The 23,353-nt window shown below is 40.1% G+C and overlaps 1 protein-coding gene and 1 pseudogene across 5 annotated transcripts in view; both read left to right on the top strand.

Moving 5' to 3' along the window:
• Positions 1-23,353, top strand: part of M1AP (meiosis 1 associated protein) — a 97,710-nt gene that overhangs the window by 20,237 nt on the left and 54,120 nt on the right. For all 5 annotated transcript variants that reach the window (XR_013402691.1, XM_077959274.1, XM_077959277.1 and 2 more), the window contains exon 3: positions 19,313-19,498. Coding sequence is in view for 4 of the 5 variants with exons in the window: in XM_077959274.1 (XP_077815400.1) it covers positions 19,313-19,498 (186 nt within the window). In the remaining variant the exon portion in view is untranslated. The remainder of the gene's footprint in view (positions 1-19,312; positions 19,499-23,353) is intronic.
• On the top strand, positions 5-15,338 carry LOC114671855 (torsin-1B-like; annotated as a pseudogene).

A 23,353-nucleotide genomic window follows, 5' to 3' on the forward strand; every position in this document is an offset into this window, starting at 1 on the left:
CTATATGGTTACATCAGGTGTAAGGTGAGCAGCAGAAAGAATTTAACCAACATGGCTACCTTGTATCTTGTAAAGCAGTTTTTAAGACAAAACACTGGAGATGATCAGAGAAGCTTCCTAAATAGAGAAAGCTTATGTGCTTTGTTACATTGGGGAACAACTGAACAGATTCTTGACTCTGAACTTTTTGGAGCTTAGTCCATATCTTGATGAGGATGGTTGGCTTTGTTTTTCCACTTAAAAACTATTTATAGAAAGGAAAAGTAGTTTTCGTTTTGTTTTTATTTCCTTTCCAGCAGTTGGGATTGGAAAGTATGTTGGCAGTAGAAACATTGTCAAGATTTGTTCTGTAGTGTATGTATGTGTTCCATAGGTATGCACGTGGTCATGTAATATCAATATATCCCAAATTAATGAAAGAGTTTATTTACATATATAATGGAGACCTTTGCATTTTGATCCATAGAACATAGGAGGTTGTTCTTAGTCTATCTCAAAGCTCTATGTGTTTACATATTATTTCTGTAGATTATTTTCAGAAGTAAGTTTTGCTTCCAGGGTAAGAGTGAGTACTTTGACTTAAGTGTAAATGAGAAATAATTGTTAGATTGTAATATGTACTTCATGGAGAAATTTCTTAGACAAATACAAGCAAGTGAAAACCAAATTAGGGCTAGTGGTATTAACTAGTTTCTAAAATATTATTTTTATTTGTAAGAATTCATTTACTTACAGCCCAGGTAATATGAATGGAATCATCATAGTTTATGTTTAAGGGATACCCAGAGATTCCTGCTGTTCTATTTATTTTACAGAAAAGATGGCCAGATTTTTCTTTAGAACTTCCTGAAAGCTCTTCAGTGGACCTTGAGCTAATAAAATCTATCTTTTACCACTGAAACAATAAAAATAAAAATAGAAGTATTCTAGAGATTTTCAATGATATAATGATACAAGAAAAAGAAATTAGGGTATGAAATGAGAAAAGATGAGATTAAATTGTTATTTGCAGATTATTTGATTATGTATCCAGAAAACCCAAGAGAATCAACTAGGAAATTATTTGAAACAATAAAATAATCCACAGCAAAATCAGCACAGATATTTGTACTCTTTATATAAAGTCTAAGAGCAACAAGTTAAAAGTTATAATGGAAGAAAATTTTTCATCACAATAACCAAAATGATCAAATACTTATGAATGAAATTAACAATAAATATGCAAGATTTGTATGACTTAAAATACTATTGTTATATTTACATTAAAAATAATGTTATACATCATAAATATATACAGTTTTCCTTTTGCCAATTAAAAAATTGTTTAATACTATTGAGAAACACACACAAAAAAAGACTTGAACAAATAAAAAATCATTAGTTCTTGGGAAGACTCAGATGTCAATTATCCCTAATGTACAAATGTAATGCAATTCCCAAAAATTATAAAATTTCCAACAGGAGAACTAGACATTCTGCTACTAAAGTTCAAATTTTAAAAGAAAGAATATCCAGGGACTATTCCTATCAGATATTAAACACAATGTGATACTGGAGATTGAAAAGACAGATTGTAATGGAATACAATTTAAAGTTCATTAAAAAAAAATACATGTAGGAACTTAATATATAGATATTATATATATAATATATAAAGATAGCATTTAAAATGAGTTGGGGAAAAGGCTATTAATAAATGTTTGGATCAGCTGGATAGCCATATGGGAAAAATAAAGCTAGATCCATACTCACAGCATATACCAGCATAGATTCCTGATGGAGCAAAGTATAAAAATAAACTAAACAAGTACTAGAACAGATTGTATTAGTCTGAGTATAATCAGGAAACAAACCATAGTGATTTATTTTTTTTTATTTTTTATTTTTTTCAACTGGCATTTCCTTTTTTTTTTTTTTTTTTGAGACGGAGTCTCGCTCTGTCGCCCAGGCTGGAGTACAGTGGCCGGATCTCAGCTCACTGCAAGCTCCGCCTCCCAGGTTCACGCCATTCTCCTGCCTCAGCCTCCCGAGTAGCTGGGACTACAGGCGCCCGCCACCTCGCCCGGCTAATTTTTTTGTATTTTTTAGTAGAGACGGGGTTTCACTGTGCTAGCCAGGATGGTCTCGATCTCCTGACCTCGTGATCCGCCCGTCTCGGCCTCCCAAAGTGCTGGGATTACAGGCATGAGCCACCGCGCCCAGCCATAGTGATTTAAACAAGGAAAGTTTGTGTAAAAAGTTTGAATACAGGCTGGGCATGTTGGTTCATGCATGTAATCCTAGCACTTTGGGAGGCCAAGGTGGGAGGACTGCTTGAGGCCAGGTGTTCACAACCAGCCTGAGCAACATAGTGAGACCTCATCTCTACAAAAAATTTAAAAATAAAAGATTAGCCAGACATGGTGGCCTGCACCTGTAATCCTAGCTACTCAGGTGGCTGAGGCGAGGGGATCCCTTGAGCCCAGTGTCATGAGCTATGATTTCCTCATTACTGCATTCTAGCCTGGGTGACAGAGCAAGATCCTATCTCAAAAAAACAAAAACAAAAACAAAAACAAAACTGAAATATAGCTTAACATATTAAACTATGATAATAGATTACCTATTAGATATAAGGGAATATATATGGTACCCTAGGGCTAAGGGAGAGATCCTAAGGAAAGTCAAACTTGAAAAGAGGACTCCCTTCCCGAGGCTGGGGTTCACACCAAATTGCAGAATGTGTATTTGTAACCCACTGGATGGCAGAGAAGTTCACTGGTTTGTCAAGGCTAAAGTTGGTCTACAGTTACTGGGAAAGCAGGAAGCTACTCTCCAGTGATAGGTGAGCTACAGTGATGGCTGGGTATACAGTCATGCAGAGAGAGTGCAGGCAGGATGCCCAGAATGTGTATTCTCCATGTTGGAAGAGCAGTAGCATTGAGATGGCCACAGGAGGCAAACTTCTCATGGGGAGGGACAAGTGAGCAAAGGGAATTAGGCATTAGTACAGGCAAGAGGTCTGAATCATATGGTGTCCGTGTTGAAAGGGCTGCAGAAAGGTGATTACTAGGCCAGGCAGGGCTATGAAGTCACTGAAAGACTATGAATTCTGAATGCATGGATGGGTCACCATTAAATAGCCCTGCACCCCAGAACTGACCCACAGTGTGCTGCATGTAACAACAGAAGAGCCTCCTCATGTCCCTCCAGTGCCCTTTACTAAGAAAACTTAACATTGTGCTCACTGTAAAACAGAAATGCTTAAAGGAATTTATCACAGAGCATGTATTGAAGGATGAATTTGGAGTTGAGAAGCAGTAAATTAATAATTAATAAACAGACCATGGGGAGAAAATAATATAAGAATAGGAATGGCTTTTCTAAGCATAATATAAAACCAAAAAAATCTAAAAATAAAAGATTAATAATATATAAAAACAGAATGTATGCTTGGCAAAGAATATACATGCAAATTCTAAAGATAAATAATAATATGAGGAAAAATATTTGCTTCTCATATCACATAGGGTTAATTTTCTACATATGTAGAAAACTCCTACAATTCAGTAAGAAAAAAACATTCAATAACTCAATAGAAAATGAGGATGGATGGGCCGGGCACGGTGGCTCACGCCTGTAATCCTAGCACTTTGGGAGGCCAAGGCGGGCAGATCACGAGGTCAGGAGATTGAGACCATCCTGGCTAACAAGGTGAAACCCTGTCTTTACTAAAAAAATACAAAAAATTAGCCAGGCATGGTGGCGGGTGCCTGTAGTCCCAGCTACTCGGGAGGCTGAGGCAGGAGAATGGCATGAACCCAGGAGGTGGAGCTTGCAGTGAGCCGAGATCACACCACTGCACCTCCAGCCGGGGCAGCAGAGTGAGACTCCATCTCAAAAAAAAAGAAAAAGAAAATGAGGATGGATATACACAGTCAGTTTTCAGAAAAGAAAATATAAATGACATTGAGACATGAAAATACATCAACCTCATTCATAGTAAGAGAAATTCAAATATGCAGAGATGTCACTTTCCACCTATATGATTGGCAAAAATTTTTTCTATGACACATTGTCACGAGAATTTGAAGAAATAAGCATGCTTATATGCCATTTGTCAGTGTATAAATTGACATAATTTCTATAGGGGCAATTTGGTGACAGTATCACAATTTACATATCTTTTAACGTAGCAAATTCACTTCCAGGACCTTATCCTACATATGTATTTGCACATGTGCAAAATAAGTACAAGATTATTTGTTTCAGCACTGTTTGCTGTAACAAAAGATTGGAAACAAATTGAATGTCTGTTAATAGGGGATTGGTTACATAAAATCACGGTTCATCCTTTAATGGAATACTCTATAATGATGTGAAATGATTGCTCAAATACAATAATCAACAAAAGCAAGATACAGAAAAGTATTGCCATCAATTCTATTTAGGGAAGAAAAATGATAAAATTACATATTCTTTTGAATTTCAAACCCTACGAATGTATGTATTCAAAATACATAAATAAATATTAAAAATACATTTATGGGCCGGGCGCGGTGGCTCAAGCCTGTAATCCCAGCACTTTGGGAGGCCGAGACGGGCGGATCACGAGGTCAAGAGATCGAGACCATCCTGGCTAACACAGTGAAACCCCGTCTCTACTAAAAATACAAAAACTTAGCCGGGCGAGGTGGCAGGCGCCTGTAGTCCCAGCTACTCGGGAGGCTGAGACAGGAGAATGGCGTCAACCCGGGAGGCAGAGCTTGCAGTGAGCTGAGATCCGGCCACTGCACTCCAGCCTGGGTGACAGAGCGAGACTCCGTCTCAAAATAAATAAATAAATAAATAAATAAATAAAAATAAAAATACATTTATGCTGATAAAATGCCAATTTATATATAGGGAATCTTTGTAAGATTTTATTTTTTACAAAGGGAATTCTGATTTTCTTTTTAAATATTTTTAATCCCCTCCCTAAACAGCATTCTGGTTTCTTGACCTGACCGCCAATGAAACATCAAAGTTATCCTAACTGCCTAGGGCCATATTATCTATAGGATAACCCAAAAAAGTTCATGTATGAAAGCCCAGAAATAGAATTCTTGAAGATTTTGTCAAGCCAAGGCATTTACGTGATGTTCAACAAGTATTAGCCATACTCAAGTGCTCTAGGTCAATAATATATGTCTACTGATTCCTGGAGTTTACCCAATATTTTCAATTTTTTATCCCTTATTTCTCTAACTTGACTTTCTGATAACCAACTAGAATGTGCCACAGCTTTACAGCCTCTGAAATCCTCTTCACCTTTACTTTAATACTGACTTGTGCTGATCTAGCACTAGCCTATGCCTTTGTGACTAATCCCTCCAACAATGATATGAGTGTCAACCTATTTCAAGACAACCCTATAGATAGATGATAGACAGAGAAAATACTTAAATTTTAAATAAATGAGATAATACTATGCCTGCTGATTCCATTATCTAATTTTTTTTTTTTAATTATAGGCCAGGTATGGTGGCTCACGCCTATAATCCCAACACTTCGGGAGGCAAGGTGGGAGTCTCAATTGAGCCCATGAGTTCGAGACCAGCCTAGGCAACATAGCAAGACCTTGTCTCTACTAAAAATTTAAAAATTAGCCAGGTGTGGTGGTTCATGCCTGTAGTCCCAGCTACTCCAGAGGCTAAGGAAGGAGAATTGCTTGAGCCTGGAAGTTTGAGGCTGCAGTGAATCATTGTTCAATTCCCACCTATGAATGAGAACATGAGGTATTTGGTTTTCTGTTCTTGCTATAGGTTGCTAAGAATGATGGTTTCCAGCTGCATCCATGTCCCTACAAAGGACACGAACTCATCCTTTTTTATGGCTGCATAGTATTCCATGGTGTGTATGTGCCACATTTTCTTAATCCAGTCTGTCACTGATGGACATTTGGGTTGATTCCAAGTGTTTGCTATTGTGAATAGTGCCACATTAAACATACATGTACATGTGTCTTTATAGCAGCATGACTTATAATCCTTTGGGTATATCCCCAGTAATGGGATGGCTGGGTCAAATGGTGTTTCTAGTTCTAGATCCTTGAGGAATCGCCACACTGTTTTCCACAATGGTTGAGCTAGTTTACAGTCCCACCAACAGTGTAAAAGTGTTCCTATTTCTCCACATCCTCTCCAGCACCTGTTGTTTCCTGATTTTTTAATGATTGCCTTTCTAACTGGTGTGAGATGGTATCTCATTGTGGTTTATTTTGATTTGCATTTCTCTGATGGCGAGTGATGATGAGCATTTTTTCATGTGTCTGTTGGCTGTATGAATGTCTTCTTTTGAGAAGTGTCTGTTCATATCCTTTGCCCACTTTTTGATGGGGTTGTTTGTTTTTTTCTTGTAAATTTGTTTGAGTTCTTTGTAGGTTCTGGATCTTAGCCCTTTGTCAGATGAGTAGATTGCAAAAATTTTCTCCCATTCTGTAGGTTGCCTGTTCACTCTGATGGTAGTTTCTTTTGCTGTGCAGAAGCTCTTTAGTTTAATTAGATCCCATTTGTCAATTTTGGCTTTTGTTGCCATTGCTTTTGGTGTTTTGGACATGAAGTCCTTGCCCATGCCTATGTCCTGAATGGTATTACCTAGGTTTTCTTCTAGGGTTTTTATGGTTTTAGGTCTAACATTTAAGTCTCTAATCCATCTTGAATTAATTTTCATATAAGGAGTAAAGAAAGGATCCAGTTTCAGCTTTCTACTTATGGCTAGCCCATTTCCCCAGCACCATTTATTAAATAGGGAATCCATTCCACATTTCTTGTTTTTGTCAGTTTTGTCAAAGATCAGATGGCTGTAGATGTGTGGTATTATTTCTGAGGGCTCTGTTCTGTTCCATTGGTCTATATCTCTGTTTTGGTACCAGTACCATGCTGTTTTGGTTACTGTAGCCTCATAGTATAGTTTGAAGTCAGGTAGCGTGATGCCTCCAGCTTTGTTCTTTTGACTTAGGATTGTCTTGGCAATGCGGGCTCTTTTTTGGTTCCATATGAACTTTAAAGCAGTTTTTTCCAATTCTGTGAAGAAAGTCATTGGCAGCTTAATGGGGATGGCATTGAATCTATAAATTACCTTGGGCAGTATGGCCATTTTCAAGATATTGATTCTTCCTATCCATGAGCATGGTATGTTCTTCCATTTGTTTGTGTCCTCTTTTATTTCATTGAGCAGTGGTTTGTAGTTCTCCTTGAAGAGGTCCTTCACATCCCTTGTAAGTTGGATACCTAGTTATTTTATTCTCTTTGTAGTAATTGTGAATGGGAATTCATTCATGATTTGGCTCTCTGTTTGTCTATTATTGGTGCATAGGAATGCTTGTGATTTTTGCACACTGATTTTGTATCCTGAGACTTTGCTGAAGTTGCTTATCAGCTTAAGGAGATTTTGGGCTGAGACAATGGGGTTTTCTAAATATACAATCATGTCCTCTGCAAACAGGGACATTTTGACTTCTTCTTTTCCTAACTGAACCCTTTATTTGTTTCTCTTGCCTGATTACCCTAGCCAGAACTTCCAACACTATGTCGAATAGGAGTGGTGAGAGAGGGCATCCCTGTCTTGTGCCAGTTTTCAAAGGGAATGCTTCCAGTTTTTGCCCATTCAGTATGATATTGGCTGTGGGTTTGTCATCAATAGCTCTTACTATTTTGAGATATGTTCCATCAATACCGAATTTATTGAGAGTTTTTAGCATGAAGGGCTGTTGAATTTTGTCAAAGGCCTTTTCTGCATCTATTGAGATAATCATGTGGTTTTTGTCTTTGGTTCTGTTTATATGCTGGAGTACGTTTATTAATTTGCGTTATGCTGAACCAGCCTTGCGTCCCAGGGATGAAGCCCACTTGATCTTGGTGGATAAGCTTTTTGATGTGCTTATCCACCAAGCACCGAATACTGGATTCGGTTTGCCAGTATTTTATTGAGGATTTTTACATCGATGTTCATCAAGGATATTGGTCTAAAATTCTCTTTTTTTGTTATATCTCTGTCAGGCTTTGGTATCAGGATGATGTTGGCCTCGTAAAATGAGTTAGGGAGGATTCCATCTTTTTCTATTGATTGGAATAGTTTAAGAAGGAATGGTGGCCGGGCGTGGTGGCTCAAGCCTGTAATCCCAGCACTTTGGGAGGCCGAGACGGGCGGATCATGAGGTCAGGAGATCGAGACCATCCTGGCTAACACAATGAAACCCCGTCTCCACTAAAAATACAAAAAAATTAGCCGGGCGTGGTGGCGGCGCCTGTAGTCCCAGCTACTCGGGAGGCTGAGGCAGGAGAATGGCGGGAACCCGGGAGGCGGAGCTTGCAGTAAGCCGAGATCGCGCCACTGCACTCCAGCCTGGGCGACAGAACGAGACTCCGCCTCAAAAAAAAAAAAAAAAAAAAAAGAAGGAATGGTACCGACTCCTCCTTGTACCTCTGGTAGAATTCTGCTGTGAATCCATCTGGTCCTGGACTTTGTTTGATTGGTAGGCTATTAATTATTGCCTCAATTTCGGAGCCTGCTATTGGTCTATTCAGGGATTCAACTTCTTCCTGGTTTAGTCTTGGGAGAGTGTAAGTGTCCAGGAAATTATCCATTTCTTCTAGGTTTTCTAGTTTATTTGCGTAGAGGTGTTTATAGTATTCTCTGATGGTAGTTTGTATTTCTGTGGGGTCAGTGGTGATATCCCCTTTATCATTTTTTATTGTGTCTGTTTGATTCTTCTCTCTTTTCTTCTTTATCAGTCTTGCTAGCGGTCTATCAATTTTGTTGATCTTTTCAAAAAACCAGCTCCTGGATTCATTGATTTTTTTGAAGGGTTTTTTGTGTCTCTATCTCCTTCAGTTCTGCTCTGATCTTAGTTATTTCTTGCCTTCTGCTAGCTTTTGAATGTGTTTGTTCTTGCTTCTCTAGTTCTTTTAATTGTGATGTTAGGGTGTCAATTTTAGATCTTTCCTGCTTTCTCTTGTGGGCATTTAGTGCTATAAATTTCCCTCTACACACTGCTTTAAATGTGTCCCAGAGATTCTGGTATGTTGTATCTTTGTTCTTATTGGTTTCAAAGAACATCTTTATTTCTGCCTTCATTTTGTTATGTACCCAGTAGTCATTCAGGAGTAGGTTGTTCAGTTTCCATGTAGGTGAGTGGTTTTGATTGAGTTTCTGAGTCCTGAGTTCTAGTTTGATTGCACTAGAACTCAGTCTGAGTGACAGTTTGTTATAATTTCTGTTCTTTTACATTTGCTGAGGAGTGCTTTACTTCCAACTATGTGGTCAATTTTGGAATAAGTGCGATGTGGTGCTGAGAAGAATGTATGTTCTGTTGATTTGGGGTGGAGAGTTCTGTAGATGTCTATTAGGTCTGCTTGGTGCAGAGTTGAGTTCAATTCCTGGATATCCTTGTTAACTTTCTGTCTTGTTGATGTGTCTAATATTGACAGTGGGGTGTTAAAGTCTCCCATTATTATTGTATGGGAGGCTAAGTCTCTTTGTAAGTCTCTAAGGACTTGCTTTATGAATCTGGGTGCTCCTGTATTGGGTGCATATATATTTAGGATAGTTAGCTCTTCCTGTTGAATTGATCCCTTTACCATTATGTAATGGCCTTCTTTGTCTCTTTTGATCTTTGATGGTTTAAAGTCTGTTTTATCAGAGACTAGGATTGCAATCCCTACTTTTTTTTTGTTCTCCATTTGCTTGGTAGATCTTCCTCCATCCCTTTATTTTGAGCCTGTGTGTGTCTCTGCATGTGAGATGGGTCTCCTGAATACAGCAAACTGATGGGTATTGACTCTTTATCCAATTTGCCAGTCTGTGTCTTTTAATTGGACCGTTAATCCATTTACATTTAAAGTTAATATTGTTATGTGTGAACTTGATCCTGTCATTATGATATTAGCTGGTTATTTTGCTCGCTAGTTGATGCAGTTTCTTCCTAGCATTGATGGACTTTACATTTTGACATGTTTTTGCAATGGCTGGTACCTGTTTTTACTTTCCATGTTTAGTGCTTCCTTCAGGATCTCTTGTAGGACAGGCCTGGTGGTGACAAAATCTCTAAGCATTTGCTTGTTTGTAAAGAATTTTATTTCTCCTTCACTTATGAAACTTAGTTTGGCTGGATATGAAATTCTGGGTTGAAAATTCTTTTCTTTAAAAATGTTGAATATTGGCCCCCACTCTCTTCTGGCTTGGAGAGTTTCTGCTGAGAGATCTGCTGTTAGTCTGATGGGCTTCCCTTTGTGTGTAACCCGACCTTTCTCTCTGGCTGCCCTTAACATTTTTTCCTTCATTTCAGCTTTGGTGAAATGTGTCTTGGAGTTGCTCCTCTCGAGGAGTATCATTGTGGCGTTCTCTGTATTTCCTGAATTTGAATGTTGGCCTGCCTTACTAAGTTGGGGAAGTTCTCCTGGATGATATCCTACAGAGTGTTTTCCAACTTGGTTCCATTTTCCCCATCACTTTAAGGCACACCAGTCAGACGTAGATTTGGTCTTTTCGTATAATCCCATACTTCTTGGAAGCTTTGATCATTTCTTTTTACTTTTTTCTCCACGCTTCTCTTCTCACTTCATATCATTCATTTGATCTTCAATCGCTGATACTCTTTCTTCCAGTTGATCGAGTCGGTTACTAAAGCTTGTGCATTTGTCACGTAGTTCTCGTGTTATGGTTTTCATCTTTATCAGTTCTTTTAAGGTCTTCTCTGCCTTGATTATTCTAGTTATCCATTCATCCATTCTTTTTTCAAGGTTTTTAGTTTCTTTGCGCTGGTTACGTAGTTCCTCCTTTAGCTCTAAGAAGTTTGATCGACTGAAGCCTTCTTCTCTCAGCTCGTCAAAGTCATTCTCTGTCCAGCTTTGTTCCGTTGCGGTTATGAGCTGCGTTCCTTTGGAGGGGAGATGCACTCTGATTTTTTGCATTTCCAGCTTTTCTGCACTGCTTTTCCCCCATCTTTGTGGTTTTATCTGCCTTTGGGCTTTGATGATGGTGATGTACTGATGGGGTTTTGGTGTGGGTGTCCTTTCTGTTTGTTAGTTTTCCTTCTAACAGTCAGGACCCTCAGCTGTAGGTCTGTTGGAGTTTCCTTGAGGTCCACTCCAGACCCTGTTTGCCTGGGTATCAGCAGCGGAGGCTGCAGAAGATAGAATATTGCTGAACAGTGAGTGTTGCTGTCTGATTCTTGCTCTGGAAGGTTCGTCTCAGGGGTGTACCCTGCCATGTGAGGTGTGAGGTGTTTGTCTGCACCTAGTGGGGGATGTCTTCCAGTTAGGCTACTCAGGGGTCAGGGACCCACTTGAGCAGCCAGTCTGTCCGTTCTCAGATCTCAACCTCCGTGGCAGTCTTTCCGTTCTCAGATCTCAACCTCCGTGCTGGGAGATCCACTGCTCTCTTCAAAGCTATCAGACAGGGGCATTTACCTCTGCCGAGGTTTCTGCTGCTTTTTGTTTTGCTATGCCCTGTGCCCAGAGGAGGAGTCTACAGAGGCAGGCAGGCCTCCTTGAGCTGCGGTGGGCTCCACCCAGTTCGAGCTTCCCAAAGGCTTTGTTTACCTACTTAAGCCTCAGCAATGGTGGGCGCCCCTCCCCCAGCCTTACTGCCGCCTAGCAGTTAGATCTCAGACTGCTGTGCTAGCAATGAGGGAGGCTCTGTGGGCGTGGGACCCTCCAGGCCAAGTGTGGGATATAATCTCCTGGTGTGCCATTTGCTAAGACCCTTGGTAAAGCGCAGTATTAGGGTGGGAGTTACCCGATTTTCCAAGTGTTGTGTGTCTCAGTTTCGTTTGGCAAGGAAAAGGGATTCCCTTCCCCCTTGCACTTCCCAGGTGAGGCGATGCCTCGCCCTGCTTCAGCTCTCGCTGGTCGGGCTGCACCAGCTGACCAGCACCGATTGTCTGGCACTCCCCAGTGAGATGAACCCAGTACCTCAGTTGAAAATGCAGAAATCACCGGTCTTCTGTGTCACTCACGCTGGGAGCTGGAGGCTGAAGCTGTTCCTATTTGGCCATCTTGGGCATGCCCCCAATATTATCTTTTTTAATTATTATTTTGAGATGGAGTCCCACTCTGTGGCCCAGGCCGGAGTACAGTGGCACGATCTCAGCTCACTGCATCCTCCGCCTCCCAGGTCTAAGTGATTCTCATGCCTCAGTCTCCCAAGTACCTGGGATTACAGGTGTGCACAACCACACCTGGCTAATTTTTGTATTTCTTTTTTTTTAGTAGAGGTGGGGTTTCACCATGTTGGCCAGGCTGGTCTCGAACTCCTGACCTCAAATGATCCACCCACCTCTGCCTCCCAAAGTGCCAGGATTACAGGCTTGAGCCACCGCCCCCAGCCAATATTATCTTTTTTTTTTTTTTTTTGAGACGGAGTCTCGCTCTGTCTCCCAGGCTGGAGTGCAGTGGCGTGATCTCGGCTCACTGCAAGCTCCGCCTCCCAGGTTCAGGCCATTCTCCTGCCTCAGCCTCCGGAGTAGCTGGGACTACAGGCGCCTGCCACCATACCCGGCTAATTATTGTTGTTGTTGTTGTTGTTGTTATTTTTAGTAGAGACAGGGTTTCACCGTGTTAGCCAGGATATAGTCTCGATCTCCTGACCTCATGATCCTCTTGCCTTGGCCTCCCAAAGTGCTGGGATTACAGGCATGAGCCACTGCGCCCGGCCAATATTACCTTTTTTGCTACTCTTCAAAGCCTTGTGTGTATTTTACATGGACAACAAACCTTCAATTGGAGTAGCCACGTCTCAGATAATACCCACAGGTGGCTAGTGGCTGCCATATTGCACAGAGGCTCTGCTGGATCACTTGTTAATCTGTGCCTCTCACTTTGCCAGCTGGGAAAGTGCTGCTTTTCTGGTGCCTTTTTTTTTTTTTTTTTTTTTTTTTTTTGACGGAGCCTTGCTCTGTCACCAAGGCTGGAGGGCAGTGGTGCCATCTCTGCTCACTGCAACCTCCACCTCCCGGGTTCATGCCATTCTCCTGCCTCAGCCTCTGGAATAGCTGGGACTACAGGCGCCTACCACTACGCCTGGCTAATTTTTTTTTTTTTGTATTTTTAGTAGAGACGGGTTTTCACCATGTTAGCCAGGATGGTCTCGATCTCCTGACCTCGTGATCCGCCCACCTCGGCTTCCCAAAGTGCTAGGATTACAGGCGTGAGCCACTGCGCCCGGCCTTTCTGGTGCATTTTTAGGGTATGTTTCTCTATTCTGGAGCTGGCTCCTAGAACCCTCAAGGCTGACTTTGAAGGAGAAGCTGTTTGGACAGCATGTTGCCACGGAAGTGATTCTCAAGGCACTGACTGGCTTCAGAAGCAACAGAAATCTCTAGAAACCACTAGTTCTTTCCTTACATGGCTGAGCTGGCATAGGCAAGAATTTTGTCAGCCAAATTGTGGCTGAACATCTTAACTCAAAAGGCCTGAAGAGTAACTGTCCACCTATTTGTACCAACTCTGTACTTCCCTCATGAGCAAAAGATAAAACTGTACCAGGCAGAAGAACCCAGTATTATCTCGTTCACAGGCCATTTGGACTGGTCTGGGCAAACTGCACTAACTCTGGCCTCTGCTTCTCTTTTCTTTGCATTGCAATAGCCCCAGGCTCCACTGATTTAAGGCACACTTGAACCCAAATTTCTCAACTCCCAGTTTACATGGTAGTCACATTCTACAATGAATGAATGCACTCAACATTCCCAGCAGAGCACTTGGTGTTAGGTGGACCACTGTTCAGCAGGTGGTTTGGGCATGGAGTCATTTAATGCTCTCCACCTATGATGCAGCCTCAGCCTTGCCTCTGCATGTTGCAATGTAGATTAGAGGAATTTTTTTCTCCTAAACTCCTTTTATTCTCTTTGTTCCTCTCATCTTTTGAGTCCTTGGCATTGCTTTCTTCAAAGAAAGCCTCAAAGAACTGAATATTGGCACTGTTTCTCCTTTTCAGATATTCTTTACACTTTTAATTTATATTACATTATCTAGGAGGGTTCATTCTCATTTAAATGAATGTCGTCCTTGTCAAGGTTAATATTCCCACTATTAGGTGGGGACTGAAATAAGAAACAGAAACTTAACAAAGAAGTAAAACTGAATATTTGCCACACAAACTGTAAGATAGAGAAGACTGCCAAAATCAGGAATAATTTTCTTATCTTTCACATTTTTCCATAAATCTCTAGAAATATAGTAAAATAAATAAGGATGTATCTGGGGGAGTTTCCTGGTCACAACCTTTTTACATTATGAGGTTGAGAGCTTGTCGCTTGGGTGTCTTTTTGTTTGTTCCAAGAATGTGTCAGAACAAATGCTTTTCATGAAATGTCACCTAGGTCAACTCCTTCGTTCATTCCATCAGTACAGGGCATTGGTCTTGGGCACTGTGCAAGTCTTAATCTATTTCCTTAGTCCTCAGTATGTCTGGTAATATTAACTTGAGATTTCAGTTCACAGTGAGATGAACACTATGGATTAGTTAACAGTGAATGATAAATATTTATGTATCTTGTGTTTCTTATACCTTTAAAAAGTCACATTTAACATGTCATTTGAGTTAGAAAAAAACTTCCTTGCATTTTAACATCTAGCTCTCTGCCAGTTTCAACTTTGTATAGATAAAGTTTTGAAAAAAACTGTTACCCACTGAATGGAAGTGAGAGTGCAGTTTCCTGGAGTTCTTCCCCAGGGAGCTCTGATCTTAAGTCTTTTAGAGCATGAAGAGCAGCATAGTGTCTCTGCTCCCTCAGAGCGTCCTTTGAGCCTCCCCATCCTATTTCATCTTTTATGGTTGGTCTAGAACCAATTTCAGAAGTGGATTCATGGTAATATGAGTGCATGTTCCAGCTGTTTTCATATTTGACAAGATGGATAAATTCCACCCCCAGGGTTATCAACACAATCAGTCTGTTTCTAGATCACTACAAAAAGGTTTTCACCAAAAAGCCATCTTCATCTTTCCCAGAAACATAGGCAGGGACCTCATAACTGAGATAGCTCTTGACTTTTGGTAGGTAGGAGGAAAGAGAGAAGACATTTAGCTGAAGGACCTGGAACCTGGGCTGTCTGATAGTCTTCAATAACAAGCACAGTGGTCTGTGGTACAATGGACTGATCAACAGAACCTTAATCAATTACTTTACATTTTTTCTGCCAGTGAAGTATAGACATGTGAAAATATGCATGAAGGCAGAGATGAGGACCCATGGTTCTGCTATAGATGAAGACATTGTCACAAGAGTGGCAGAGGAAATGACACTTTTCCCCAAAGACAAGAAAATCTACTCAGACAAGAGCTGTAAGACTGAACAATGACAGCTAGATGTCCACTGAGCTCTTCACCAGATGGGATAAGAGGGATTTGGGAGGCTTAGCACACGAGGAACCTTGCCTTTCAGAAACATTTTGAAGACTTCTTTGGGGTTGGGCACATTTGCACCTGTGAACTTTCAGGATATAGAAGTTTCTAAGAATTGATTTTTGAAAAGACACTAATCTGTCAAGTGCACTTGTCATTTTGCAACATGACAGCAATCCAACTGTTAATTACAGTTAAAGATAAACTATAAAATCCCCTTCACACTTACTGTTGCTGACTTTGACAGAAGTGCCTGGAAACAGCTGTGCAAGGGAGGCCTGAGGATCGAGGATTGTTTCTGACCCACAACACCCACACCTTAGAAGCTACTGTTGTGACCGAAGGTGTTCAAAGGCCCTGCTACAGTCTGAAGAGCATTAGGTTTTCACCTGCTAAAAACATTCTTCTGTTCTGTTTCTTTTTCTTCACACAGAGAGGATTCACTGACTTGCGTTTTCAGTTTAAATTGGTGGCACTTAACAGGTACATATAGTGTCTGGTGGGAGAGCATGGCCCTGCAAGCTGAGCACTCTTGGCCTGGAGTGAACTGTCTGCATGTGGGGTGGGAGCTCCATATAAGGCCTCTGCAGAGCGGGGCAGACAGGTCTGTTACTCTGGCTGCTGATTACATCCGTGATCATGGAATTCCTTCACCCATCTCTCACTTGATATCGCTTACCCACTTGCCTTCCTTGTACCACATCTTCTCCTGACCTTCACTTGCTACTAGATTTCCCCCAGCCATATCATCACAGAGGCTAATCAGAATAAGACGGTAGCTTCGAATTTGAGTCCTTGGTTCCTGTGGTTAAATGTTTGCTATTAGCTTTAAAATATGGGTCAATCTCTTGCTTTACTCCAGAGAACCATTTGAAATTCACGGGACCTGCACCTTCTCCATGGTTGACATGTGCCCAGACTGAGCAGTCAGTTTGCAGATTCAACATTGCCAAAGAAGTGGGAGTATTAAACACTAGAAATGCTAAGAGTTTTCAAGGATATGTATATTTATTATAGTTTTTACTTCGGAACTTTAGGTAATAGAAATATAGGACATTGCTTATTTTAAAACATTGAGAAGGACATAAAATGGAATAATAGCTTATTTTTCCCCAGATACTCATAAAACAAATGGTATGAATTTTTTTAACTTTTATTTTAAGTTCAAGGGTGCATATGCAGGTACATAGGTTAACTTGTGTCATGGGGGTTTGTTGTACAGATTATTTCATCACCCAGGTATTAAGCCTACTACCCATTAGTTATTTTTCCTAGTCCTCTCCCTCCTCCCACACTCCACCCTCTGACAGGCCCCAGTGTGTGTTGTCCCTTTTTATGTGTCCATGTGTTCTCATCATTTAGCTCCCACTTATAAGTCAGAACATGCAGTATTTGGTTTTCTGTTCCTGCGTTAGTTGGGAATTTTTATTGTTAAATCCATAGTAATATGTCATCACAATTGTAGACACAGACAAGCTTAGTCTGAAGTTGTGGCTGGTTCTGAGTGTCATCTAATAATGACACCCTATGTGGCATCACCAGGCTGGACTGCCCTGATCACTGAGAAGTAAGGCTTAGATTCCAGCCGTTGTGAATCATTCTGTGACTGTCCCATAGTTGCAGTACAACTGCAGACACATAATTAGAACAATGTGCAGCATTTTTATATATAAAATGTAATAGAATGAATTTATGATATGGAAATGCCTTGTAGGGTATCACATTTAGTCTTTTAAAAATACCAAAGTGAGGCTTAAAATTTTTAGTACATATTCTCAAATTGGAGTTAAGTTACATTTCTTTTATAGCCTTTTGGGTATGTGGTCAAGAGAAAACAAGATTTTTCTCCGTTTACAGTGATGCAATAAGCTCAACACATTTTGGCCACCAAATAAGTAAAATAGGAATAAAAATTGATACTGAATGTTGTATCATTTGAGCAGTAGTTATTTTATTTATTCACACAAACCTGAGCTAATTGAAAGAAGAGCCCAGCCTGTCTATGCCATTAAGAGGAGGAACATTTCCATGCCGATAATTATTTCTTGAAATTGGTATATACATGTTGTTTTAATAAACTGTATATGAATGATAATTCTAATAATAACTCAATCTAGAGTGCCCCTTAGAGCTTATGCTCATAGGAAATTTAGAACTCTTGCAAAATATAGCTATTTTTGATGCAGAGAAGTATGATGGGATAATCAATAAAAGGTTGCCAAGCATAAAATTTCTTTTACATTATGATAAAACTCTCAGGGAAAGTGAAATGGAAATATGGGTTCAAGGAGAAAAAGGAACAATCTAAATTTCTGTCTCTTGGGGAAAAAAAGAGCTTGTTCATGTACTTTTAACATTGAATAATGGTAAGTATCAAATCACCATGGCATTTAGATTCAATTGGACTGTTTTGAAGAGTTATATTATATTTTTATTTTTAAATGTTGATATTTAAAATATGCTGGAAGTTACATCCTTAGCAACCACTTATAAAGTTGGAATTTTAAAATATAGATGTTCACTTAAAAATGCATAAGGGGGGCCGGGCGCGGTGGCTCAAGCCTGTAATCCCAGCACTTTGGGAGGCCGAGGTGGGCGGATCACGAGGTCAGGAGATCGAGACCATCCTGACTAACACGGTGAAACCCCGTCTCTACTAAAAATACAAAAAATGAGCCGGGCGAGGTGGCGGACGCTTGTAGTCCTAGCTACTCGGGAGGCTGAGGCAGGAGAATGGCGTGAACCTGGGAGGCGGAGCTTGCAGCAAGCTGAGATCCAGCCACTGCACTCCAGCCTGGGCGACAGAGCGAGACTCCGTCTCAAAAAAAAAAAAAATGCATAAGGGGGTACATTGTTTCTCAGATTCTTTTAGGGGGTACATGAGAAGAAGTGCTTAAAGCCTACTAGGCTACACCTGTGGTGTGATTTCTTCTCATTTCTTTCTCAGTTTTCTTATTCTCCTATCTACATTACAAGTTTTCTTTGTGCAAGAATTATATCCAATTTCTTGTGTTTTCACCCCAAAGACTTGGGGAGAGAAGAATGTAAGCAACTGTGGAGCTAAGCCCAGGAAGGGGCTGACTTAAACCATCTTTGTATTCTGGCAGGTTTACAGCTCATGCTCATGGATTTTATGTGCATTGCAGATATCACTCAGTTCTGCTCTTTGGTCAGGAAGCTGTCCGCGTCCCAAAATGTAATTCTTCCTCACCCTCTACCTGCTATTGATGCATGGAATCCCTTCAAATGATGTCACAAATCTTCAGTCCACATTTATCAAAATGCATATATCCTTAGGAGAAGTAACATTGATCTAGTATCAGATTAAATTAGTTGACTCGTAAGAGCAAGTTTTTATAAAGGTAGATGAGGAGAACCAAAAGGTTGCTTGTCTAGGTTAACATGTTGGCTCCTTAAGCTGACTGCAGACTAACCCAAGTATCTCTTCTTTACTGAAGTTATCCTAAAGAGTGTATCAGATAGGACATATGAATTCTGAAGTGATCAACCACATCAAAATTCTCACTTCTGGGAAAACATCATTTTTAAATAGAGAAGCTTTTGGTGCCTAGACTGACTAAGAAATGAAGATAAAGTCTATGGTGAACACTGGCCTGCAGTTTGCAGGTCACCCCAAAGTAAAACTAAGCAGTCACACAACTGGATTTCCCTTTGTGTGAGTGAATGAGTTAAAACACTTCCTTTCATGTTTCCGGTAACTCTACATAATCAAAACCTTTATGGCTACAAATTTTTCTTCCTCTGGTGTAGGGAAGATTTTGGTGCAGTGCCTAGAACACAGTAGGCATTCAGTAGATGTTGGTCAAATAAACAAATTTTCAGGAAGGGAAGGAACTGCTGAGGAATTATTTATAATAAATTTAGACTGCCAATTAATCTGAAACCTGGTCCCTAAAGACTTGTGTCTTTGATTCATTTTTCTCTGCAGCAAGTGAAAGGGAACTTTCCTAGGTTGCAGACCTGCATTTCGGAGCTCCGCATGTTACAGAGAGAAGGCTGTTTCAGATCACAAGGCGCTTCTCTGCGGCTGGCAGTAGAGGATGGGCTCCAGCAATTCAAACAATACAGCACACATGTGACCACAAGGGCAGCTCTGACCTATACCTCCCTGGAGGTAAGTGATGCTGGCCTTTAGGACTGACTCCAAGCTGTGTTCTGATTTCAGTCCATATAGGTCATTATTTTTCATCCTTACGTTGTTCTCCCTTTGATTCACTCTGGATGTAATATTCAAAGCCAGATTTTCAGCTCACTACAGGCAGAGGACATGTTTCTCTTCTTCCTATAACTTGTACAGTTCTTAGTGTAGAGATAGTTATAGAGAAAAGCTCTAAAAACATAGACTGAAGTGAATTATAAGGAAAAACTGAAATCAAAATAAAATCTGAATATGCCATCTGCCTCTGGATTTTTGGAAATTGTAAAGCAAATGTTAAACTGCCTACATTGGTAGCTGTATTTATATTTACCTTGGTACTCTTAGGAATTTACACTTGTTTTTAATCAAATCTTGGCATCAAATTGAGTAAATTTTCTCAGGATTAGCAAGTGTGCAAATGCAAGAGTGCCAGACTGAGTCAATCTTAAAAATATAAATAAGGGCGTGGCTGGATACTCCATTGGGTACATGAGCAAGTGCAAGTTAAAATTTTGGTCTCTTGTAACCTCAGGGATCAAACAGACAGGACAAAAAATAATCGTGTGGGATTGCTGGTTTCCAATTCTTCATGTAAGGAGCTTGGAAGTTGCCACTCCATCCTAACAACTAGTAAAAAGCTTAACAAACTAAAAAATCCACAATATTTTTTAGATCCCTGAGAAGTGAGGTCACAGGGCAAACTGTTGCCTCCAAAATGGGAGAGACAACCAGACAAATATAGAGAATCACAACATACTGGAACAGAAACCTCCACAGGAGCCAGTGCTAGAATAGGAAACTGTCATTGACATTGCTACAGGCTAGGTGTGGACAAGTCTCAAATTCTAGGAGAGGATGAGCATTGTGACTCACACCTGTAATCCCAGCACTTTGAGAGGCCAAGGCAGGAAGATCACCTTGAGGCCAGAAGTTCAAGAGCAGCCTGGACAACATAGCAAGACTCCATCTCCACAAAAAATAAAGATTAGCCAGACTTGGTGGTGTGCACCTATAGTCCTAGCTACTTGAGAGGCTGGGGCAGGAAGATGGCTTGAGCCCAGGAGTTCAAAGTTGCACTGAACTATGATCCTACCACTCCACGCTTTTGTGAGTTTTACCTCCAGGAGCTCAACCAAGTCCTCATAGTGAACATCAGGGGAAAATTCCCTCATGCCTCTGACAGGGAGAGGGAAAAATGAACCATTTTGAAATATACCAGAGCACTCTGTTCTTAACAGGTATAAAGAAACTACCCTAACAGGTAGTTACTCAGGAGAAACTAGTTAAACAGAACCTAACCCCTAACCTCCTGGGATTTTATCAGAATCTAAATGACCTGGAAGAAGGGAAATACCAAACTACAGCCAGCTTTGTCCTTCAATGTAGCAAAAAGGAAATACTCAACTTCAGCCCACTCTAGCCATCCTGTCCCACCTAAGTAGGGAGAGAAAAAACTGAGGGACACTTGTAAAGTTCACAGTCCAGAGGCATAGGTTCACTAAAAGACTGAGACCTAATCATACTTCCCCTCCCTCTATCCCTTACCGCACATTACTAAAGGCCTGCTTATAGCAGCTCCTTTAGACTGGAACATCATGTACAACTATAAAAAGCATACTAAAAGACAAAAAACACAGTTTGAAGAGACAGAGTAAGCATCAGAACTAGACATGGCAGAGACATTGGAATTCTCAGACCGCAGAATTTAAAGCAACTATGATTAATATGCTAAGGCTCTAATGGATAAAGTAGACAGAATGAAAGAACATATGGGCAATGTAAGCAGAAAGATGGAAATCCTAAGAAAGAATCAAAAAAGGTGCTAGAGATCAAAAACATTGTAATAGATGTGAAGAATGTCTTTGATGGGCTTATTCGTAGACTTATGGCTGAAGAAAGAATCTTTGAGCTTGAGGATGTATCAATAGAAACTTTCAAATCTGAAAAAGCAAAGAGAAAAAAAAACTGGAACAAAAAAAAAAACAGAACAGAATATTCAAGAACTGTGGGGCAACTACAGAAGGTATGACTTACATGTAACAGGAATACCAGAAGGAAAACAAAGAAAGAAACAGAAGAAACATTTGAACAATAATGACTGAGAATTTCTTAAAGTCAGATACCAAACCATAGATCCAGAAAGCTCAGAGAACACCATTAAACCACATGCTCCTGAACAACCAATGGGTCAATGGAGAAATTAAAAATGAAGTTTAAAATCTTCTTGAGTCAAATGAAAATGGATGCACAATATACCAAAACCTATGAGATATAGCAAAAGAGGGAAGTTTATAGCAATAAATGCCTACATCAAAAAAGAAGAAAGAAAGATCTCAAATAAACAACCTAACATTGCACCTCAAGGAACTAGAAGAACAAGAATAGACTAAACCCAAAATTAGTAGAAGGAAAAAAATAGCAATGATCAGAATAAAAATAAAAGAAATAGAGGCTAAAAAAAAAAATAGTACAACGCTTTGGGAGGCTAAGGCAGGAGGATCGCTTGAGGCCAGGAGTTGGAGACAGGCCTGGGCAACATAGTGAGATCCCATCTCTACAAAAAAACTTTTAAATTACCCAGGTATGGTGCACACACCTACACCTGTAGTCCTAGCTACTTGGGAGGCCGAGGTGGAAAGATTGCTTGAGCCCAGGAGTTTGAGGCTGCAGTGAGCTATGATCATACCACTGGGGTGACAGAGCAAGACCTTGTCTCTTCAAAAAAAAAAAACAAAACACACACACACATAAAAGTTCAATTGAAAAAGAACTAGTTTTTTGTCTGTTTTTTGTTTGTTTTGTTTGTTTGTTTTGAGATGGAATTTCGCTCTTGTTGCCCAGGCTGGAGTGCAATGGCGCCATCTTGGCTCACTGCACCCTTCACCTCCCGGGTTCAAGCAATTCTCCTGCCTCAGCCTCCCTAATAGCTGGGATTACAGGCATGCGCCACCACACCTGGCTAATTTTGTATTTTTAGTAGAGATGGGGCTTCTCCATGTTGGTCAGGCTGGTCTTGAACTAAAAAGAACTGTTTTTTTGAAAGGATAAACAAAATCACAAACTTTTAGCTAGACTAAGAAAACAAGAGAGATGATTCAAATAAATCAGAGATTAAAAAGGAGACATTACAACTGATACCACAGAATACAAAGGATTATTATAAACTATTATGAAGAACTATATGCCAACAAATTGGAAAACTTAAAAGAAATGGATAAATTCCTGTATATACACAATCTGCTAAGACTGAATCATGAAAAAATAGAAAACCTAAACAGACCAACAGCGAGTAATGAGATTGAATCAGTAATAAAAAGTTTTCCGTTGAAGAAAAGCCCCAGACCTCATAGATTCACTGCTGAATTCTACCAAACATTTAAAGGAGAACTAATACCAATTTTTCTTAACTACTCTACAAACTTGAAGTGGAGAGAACTCTTCCAGACTCATTCTACAAGGCCTGCATTACCCTGATACCAAAACCAGACAAGGGCACAACAATAAAAAAGAAGACTATAGGCCAATATCTCTGACGAACATAGATGTAAAAACCCTTACAATATTTGCAAACCAAATCCAATAGCACATCAAAAAGATCATTTAGCATAATCAAGAGGGATTTGTCCCAGGAATGCAAGGATGGTTCACCATATGCAAATCGATAAACATGACACATCACATTAACAGAATGAAAGACATAAACCATATGATCATCTTCATGGATGCAGAAAAAGCATTCAATAAAATTCAACATCACTTCATGATAAAAACTCTCAACAAAATAGGTACAGAAAGAGCGTACCTCAACACAATGAAGACCATATATGACAA

This window comes from Macaca mulatta, chromosome 13, assembly GCF_049350105.2.
Source record: "Macaca mulatta isolate MMU2019108-1 chromosome 13, T2T-MMU8v2.0, whole genome shotgun sequence".
In the NCBI taxonomy this organism is placed as follows: domain Eukaryota; kingdom Metazoa; phylum Chordata; class Mammalia; order Primates; family Cercopithecidae; genus Macaca; species Macaca mulatta.